Raw genomic sequence first — 7884 nt, forward strand, 5'->3', positions numbered from 1 at the left:
ATGAATATTTACCATAAATTAAATGTATCTTATATTATTAGACATGTTATTATAAAATATGCTATAGTTAAGGAGTTATTGATACTTGAAGTGTAAAATGATAACATAAAACCTTGATAAAAAATAAAAGTAATAATCAAAACTTATCAATCAATCCTTTAATTTATGTGAAAGACCTACATTTAAAATAAATATTTATCATAAATTAAATGTATCTTATATTATTAGATATGTTGATATGTTATTATAAAATATATTTTAGTTAAGAAGTTATTAATATTTTAAATATAAAATAATAATATAAAATCTCGATAAAAATATATTTTTAAGTTTAAGATTGGATGATTCTACACGTGCAATCCATTATATTTACCACGTAGTCATCCTATTTTTCTATTTTTATAATGTATAGATATTGAAACCTGGCTGGAATCATTTTCGCCACTACATCAATAAGTTTGTCCTTTCCTCACGCCGTGCCTTTCTTTGTCCCTCCTCCTCCTCCTTTTTGGCACAGGATTCTATTTCTAAAGGTAAAAAGCATGTGTGAAACATGTCTTTGATACAAATACTAACAAATATGTATAAAGTCGAGCTTGCGCAAAACTAACCATTTGTTTTAAAAAAGTTTTCATTTCATTAGTTTTAAATGAGTACTTTAGTTGTTTGCTGCTTTTAACAGGCAGAATACAATTTTTTTCCTTGCTTGGTTAATAGCTCGTATCCGAATCATGAATGCATTCATTATTGCAGGAAGCAATGCGGCTGCTTCAAGTCTTTATGAATTTAGATTGGTAATAAAAAAACAGATGTTCTCCTCAATTTACCTCATTCCTTTCCATGATCACATTATTATCGTCCATGCATATGGATCTTATTATGCTCTTTACAAAACCTTCAATTGCATTGTTAGTATTATCCTCGCAATTATAGTTTATTAGCTTTTATGACATTTTATTGTTGCTTTTTCTTTCCTTTCTTTTGATCGCTGCTGCATCCTTTATTGTACTTCCCTGGCCATCCTGCCCAGCCATGTCATTGGTTGGGTGAAAAAGCAACAAAAAAAAACAAAAGTCAGCCTTTTCCCCAACTCTCCTTCATCGTACTATCTCACTGTGTATTCTACTTTTTATTACTATCTTTTCTGTCTTTTTTATTCTAATCCTAATAAACATGCCGTTATTCAATGATGATCGATCCTTTGTTTAACAGTGTACATGTCAATAAATATATATGTGTGTGTTCCACACTTTTCTTTTCAGTTTATAATTCCTCTACTCTTTTGTTTTTTTTGTATAGGAGGGTTGGTTTTTGCTTATATAACTTTAAATTATTTTTTTTATTTATTTAAATTTTTTCATCTTTACCTGTTTACAACAACTGTAAAAATTAAAAACAAAGAATAAATAATTAAAAAAACAGTTTAATTAATATTCATCGATGACATTTATATTATTTATAACCTAAAAACGGTAATTTAATTGGTCAGATTTTAAATTTGTTTTATAAAAATTATTATGTTTGAGTCTCACATACTTTTGAGTCATTAAAAACTTATATAATTATTAATTTTTATATTCATGAAATTAATTAAAACATGTGTAAATTGATATAAATATTTATATTAATAAATAAAAATTAAAAAAACCATTTTATCATCGCATGTTGTTATGTCATTACATTTTATGCAAATATTATTTTACATGCTGAAATAAATATTCTTGAATGCCCGCTAGCACATACCCACTTATGCAGGTCTTGGACAGGTAATATCAGAAAATCTTCATCCATAGAAATAAAAATAAAAATTAAAAACATAGATAAATATAGTTTTTTGGTAACTAACTTGATTTATTAATAATAAGATTCAGTACAAGAGAATGCTTAGCTATAAAAACACAGAAAAATATACCACAAGTACTACAGGTCTTGTATGGTCCTTGCACGCAGGTAATATCAGACCCGAACCAACACATTTATCGATCACCTCCTCAAATTTATTTAGTTTAATGTTACTAATTGATGACATTACAAGCTGCTTCTTACACCTTTAAGGCCATGAACAAACAGAGAATCAAATATCTCCATTTCATTTTTCTTCAAAACTAAGCCGATTTCAACTCCACCACTTTCATCTCTGCTTTCCATCATAGAAAAAGATTCACCAACGTCTATGGTTGTAGTCTCTATATTCGTAGGCTTACCCCACCCAAAATCTGCCCCATACATCCCCCATCGGCTTGAACCTACAACTAGAATAATTCGAACTCCTGGTTCCACATCCATATATGGAACCTTCTCCTTGGCTATCTCTAGAACTCCATTTTCTAACCCTTTGATCATCTCATTAAGCCTCTTCGCGACGTAAACAACCCCAGTTTCTTTCAGGAGATGTTCCGCTTCAACAATTACATCACAAGAAGTAACACAGTTACCGATATAATTCCTGGATAATGGAGGGTTTAAACGGGTTCTACAATCTGCTGTCAACCCAAATTTAACCTTATTATTATTTTTCAGGCCCTTTGCTTTAACCATGCAAACCAATGTATATGCATATGCAAGCACATAAGTTGAGAAAGGTTTTGTTTGATTTCCATTTTCTAATTTAGATACCCTCTCACCTATCTTCTTTATGTCTTCACGAGAAAATCCGAACGTCGCTCGTAGTACATCAGCTGGAACTGGAAATGGTATTGGCTCCAAACTTCTGGGGTTGGCATCTGAACCTGGCAGTTTCAGTCCTAGCCAGTAGTTTAAATATCGCATTTCAAGCCCTTCTGAATCCTGAATGACTGTTCGGTCAAAAGATGGATTTAGTTCTTCTGATAACGAACTAGGGCTTATTTTCACATTTTCATCGAGATTTCTGCATATGTAAGCCCATGAATTCATAAACAAAGATAGGCTTCTACCATCAAGAACAGCATGGTTGAAGGTGCTACTGATGGTAAAACCTTTGTTCGGAAACAAAGTGATTTGGAAAGAAAGTACGGATGCTTTAGTATCAGATATGGACAAAGGTGCCAAATACGGATGTGACTCAGAAGCATAGCGCACCTCTTGGTAGAGATGGTCAAAGTCTTCATTGGACTCGGCCACTGTAAGCAAAACACCATCATTTGCAGTATTGTATATGATGATGGGTTTTTCTGAATTTTGCGGCCAACTAAGGTAGCCAGCAAGAGGAAGGAAATGGAAGAGAGTGATAGAAAGTGAGTGTTTGATTTTGGGAAGGATTATTGTCTTAAAAAATGTAGTGGTTGATTCTCCAAGTTTATAGAAGAAAATGTTTTGAACCGGAGGGAATTTGAGGTTGAAAATGTCAGAAAAATTGAGAGGAAGGGAGAACTCGGTGAGTGTAGACTTGAATGAGTTTGAAAAGGGAGGAACATGGCAGACCTCGAGTATATTCACTGGCCTTGATGGATAATCCCTTGACTCTTATCAAAGTAGAAAATATTTGAGAAAGAAAGAAGAAGCTTTGTGCAGATGTTATGGAGTTTTGAGAGGCTATATATAGGCCTCGTAAATATTATTAAAAACTCAGGAATGACATCATATAAGATACTTATAAGGATTAAATCTTGGAAAAAGAGATTTTACTAGAAATTTAAAACATGTAAAAAGTATAATATAATAAAGAGTATTTGATTTCATGATTGAACTTATTTTTTTTAAAGTGATTTTTTGTTTTATATAAGTGAGTTCTATATAAGTGATTTTTTGTTTTAGATTTTTTGTCTTTTTAAAGAGAGTTCTATATAAGTGTTTTGTCCTGTAACAATGCCAAAAAAAAGTAGGACGAGAACTTTAAAGTTCTTTTCAATTCATATACTTTTTATTTGAAAAATTCACCTTTAACATTTCATAGTTCAGTTCAAATTACGATTACTTATTGTCTATTATCCTTTTTAAAAAATATCATTTACATTCATGAACTTTTGTACGTGCACTAACATTTAATATCCTTCTAAAAAAGCCAACAAAAAAATCTAATTATTTATAAGATTGTTATTATTTTTTATTTAATGACTAAAGAGTTGTTGTAGCTAAAAAATAATGAAAATACTATCAATGACTATTGCTATTTTTGTTTTTGAAAAATAGTTGTTGATAAAACCTTTTTCATTACAAAAATACTATAATATGCAAATACTTAAATGATCTAATTCCATTCCATAACCATTTCCACCCACTTTTAAACATAATATTCTTGTTTTGCTCACTATTTTTGACAATAAACAATAATTTATTATCAACCATTGCAAAATTCCACACATGAGTAGTGATACATGAGAAAAGAAGAGAAATTAACACCTTTGCACAAGAAAAATCAAATGTTTTTGGATTCAATTACCGTAAGTAAAAGAGATGAAGGAGTCTTCCTTAAAGAGAGAGAGATAGATAAAGAATTTGATATGTTGTTTATGATCATTTTTTATTTAATATATAAAAGGGTATTACAGTCAATTCACTAGATTTGAAAATTTCTATTAACCTAGGATATAAATGACAATACTAAAAAGACATAGTGGATAGTGATAGTCTACGGGATGATGTTAAATTCGACAATGGTGGTGATATTAGCCTATACAATTAGATGTAAGTTTGGACTTGAACAATGGGTAGTCCAAGGCTGGCAATAAACACAACTGATTTGATAGCATAGACTGAGAGTTACATGATTGCGTAGTGGGTTGTTATAATAGTTATGATCATAGCTTTACGAGAAAAATAAGTATCTAGATCATGAATGCTTTATGATGGTATGATTGATATTGTTTTTTAAAACACTAAGATCATGGGATTATTGGTGAAAACCACCCACTAAATTCATGGAAACATGAGAGAGAAAGTGCGCTATTATTTTTTAAAAAGTAGGAATGATGCTTTTATGCTTTGTAATATTTTATATGTTTGTCTATAATAATGTCTATAATAGGCTAGAAAATCTTGGTTATATAGGATGCAAGTTTTGTAAATAGCAGATATATATAAATTTGTATATTTTTTTTTATTTTTGAGATTAGTAAAGGTTGAATTTTTTTCTATATATATATTGTGAACTGATTTATTACCTTTTTACTTGTGTGATTTTACTTGCTTATAACTTTTGAGAGTAGGGAAACCACTTAGGTGTGGGAGACATTTAGGCATATATAAACACAAGTGTAAAGGGCGAGGAAAAGCCGAGTCTAATGAGATTAGACTCTTGCATAGGAGCTTGAAAATATCATCAAGAAAAGTGACCCTGTAACAATTGGTTTAGGTGTGTGGTTTGCATTCAAGACGAAACAACAAATAGTTTCGTGGCATATACGATGGAAAAATTTGCGGGACATGATGAATGATGGTTTTGTTGAAGCCATTTTGAGAAAAACTTGTAGTATTTATTGAGGCAGAATCAGGGTTCAAGGGCTTGGAAAGCTTGGTGGCTTAAATTCTTGATGGGTGACACAAAGTGATTTCAAAAGATTACATTCAAGATGGGTTGTGATTCAACCATTGTAATTGTTGATTGTAAAGAAATTTGGGTACAAAAGTCAACGATGGGAGTATTGGGTTCTTGTCTAAACTTACGGTGAGGGAGACAAGACTGAAGAATTTTGATGGGGTTGAATCCTAATATATTGTTGACTATGGATAGTCAAATAAAAAAGTGAAATGTAAAAGGTTAAAGGTTAAATTTTAAAAAACATTAAAATAATATTTTTTTATTTTTAAATATTATTTTTGATATCAATATATTAAAATAATCTGAAAAAATAAAAAAATATTAATTTAAAGTAAAAAAAACGAAAAATTAAATTATTTTTAAAAACACTTTTAAAATAGAATATCAAATATTGTTGATCACTGAATTGAGTTGCCTCATTTTCCTTGCAGGTTGTACATAGAACATGCTGGAGAGTGGGATCCATTGAACTGTTAGTGATGGAAACAGAACGAGTAAAGCGGTAATTAACACGCTTGGAATATTTGACAATTGCTGACCGGTAGAGTATATGCTAGGGTCTATCCACCGTTGATATTTGGTTATTTCACTGTTGAATGTTAGACAAGCTTTTTGGCTCGGCTTCCACTTAACAACCGTGGTTCTGTCGGCTATATGCCTTTCTTTTCTCCCGTCATTAATGTAGTCAATAAAGCTGCTTCCGTCATGCATTCATGAATTTTGATTTATTTAGCGAGTTAACTGCATGAAATAAATCCAGGTTGTAAATTTTATTTTATCTGAAATAACTGGTATATTTCATTTCATTTTAGTTTATAAAATAGGATAAATCAGAATAGGTCTATTGAGAATCTTGATTCATTCAATAAATTTCATTCAAATTTCAGCTAAAATATTTCGATTTTATTTCCACCAAATAATATTTTTTCTTTTATTTTTTTAAACACTATTTAGTTTTATGCTATCAACTATATTTTACAATATGATTGTTGGATCATACTGAAATCTTACAAAGAGTTTCTTGTTATATTGTTATATTTCAAGTTCAAATTTTAGAGTAATCAAAGTTTATAAAAACATTGCAAGACTACTAATAGCATTTTTATAATTTTGTTTAAATTCATAATTTTGTTTTGAAATGTTATTTTTTTAATTTTTTTTAATTTCATCATTCATCCATAGATTGATTGAGAATTGAACTTCATAATTTATTTTGATTTGCTTTATTTGAAGTTATTATGGTCTAATGACCCGAGTCACAGATTTGAAAGGTTAACTCAAGTTGATCCGAGTTGAATCAATATATTATCGTCTCAATATTTTTTTTAAATATTTCATCCTGAATTTTTTTTAGTCAGACTATATTTTTACCAGTTATCAGAGTTGTTTTTGAACTCATTGAGTCAATCAGGTCATATAGGTTCAATTTCTATTTTTTTTACGTGTGTTTGAAATTTCAATTGCATAGTTTCAACTTAGTTTATCTTTGAATTTAAATTGAAATTATATTTGTTGAATTGATATTTTGAAATACACACACTTGAAATGACATACCAAAAAACTATGAAATCAAAACATATTATTCCAATTAGAAAAACAAAACACCAACTAGAATGAAATTGACAACCTTAGAATAAACGAACAAAATGCTTATTTACTATTTAAAAAATTTATTTATTTTCCTTCAATCATTTTTTTTTTGACATGTGATGTTATTTGCATAGTGGATACAAAACATGTTATGATAGGATTAAGTTAAAGGAATAGTAAATATAGTTATAGATTATATGCTCAAGTCTAAATCCAAGAAGATATATGATGTCATCAAAAAACTTATATGATGAAAATGAAAAAATATTTTGATAAGATTGGTGGGTGGTTCTCAAATTAATTTTAATTATCAAGATTTTACAGGTTATTGATGTAACCATATTATTCAACAGTTTCACCCACATTTAACTAGTGTTTTATCCATGTTATATATATAAAATGTCTTAATATTCTTTATTTTATGTTTTGAAGGTATTTTTGGATGAAAGATCCAAAAAGGAGTAAATTGGAGGTAAAGATCATGGAAATCACATCCTTCAAAGTCAAATCTTGCATTATGCTACTATTGACCTTTGTCCATTCAAAATTCAATATCTGAAGCTATAAAAGTCCAATTAATGCAAACTTAATTTTTTTGGATTCCTGACTCAAAGATCTATAAATTCTCCAAGGTTCATCCAAAAAAGATTTCATATAAGAGAGATATAAGTTTTTAAAGATGATAACTGAATTCTACAAATAAATAGGTTTCGTGAAGAAACAAGTTCAAATTATGTTCCGAAGCTTCTAAACTGACATTCAAGTTTTTATATAAGCAATTTAGCTCCTCTAAGTTAGAGTTTGAAGATTTCATGCAAGGCTAATTCTTCTTTTTA

At 29.4% G+C, this 7884-nt stretch overlaps 1 protein-coding gene across 1 annotated transcript; it reads right to left on the reverse strand.

Annotated features, from left to right (window-relative positions):
* Positions 1-2028: 2028 nt before the first annotated feature.
* On the reverse strand, positions 2029-3152 carry LOC105118254 (phenolic glucoside malonyltransferase 1-like; the record flags this gene model as incomplete). The annotated part of the gene is made up of 1 exon (XM_011016155.1): positions 2029-3152. A coding segment is annotated over one exon (1124 nt), but the record flags the coding sequence as incomplete, so codon positions are not given.
* Between the last annotated feature and the right edge of the window lie 4732 nt (positions 3153-7884).

The sequence above is a fragment of the Populus euphratica genome, unplaced genomic scaffold, assembly GCF_000495115.2.
Source record: "Populus euphratica unplaced genomic scaffold, PopEup_1.0 scaffold1835.1, whole genome shotgun sequence".
Classification (NCBI taxonomy): domain Eukaryota; kingdom Viridiplantae; phylum Streptophyta; class Magnoliopsida; order Malpighiales; family Salicaceae; genus Populus; species Populus euphratica.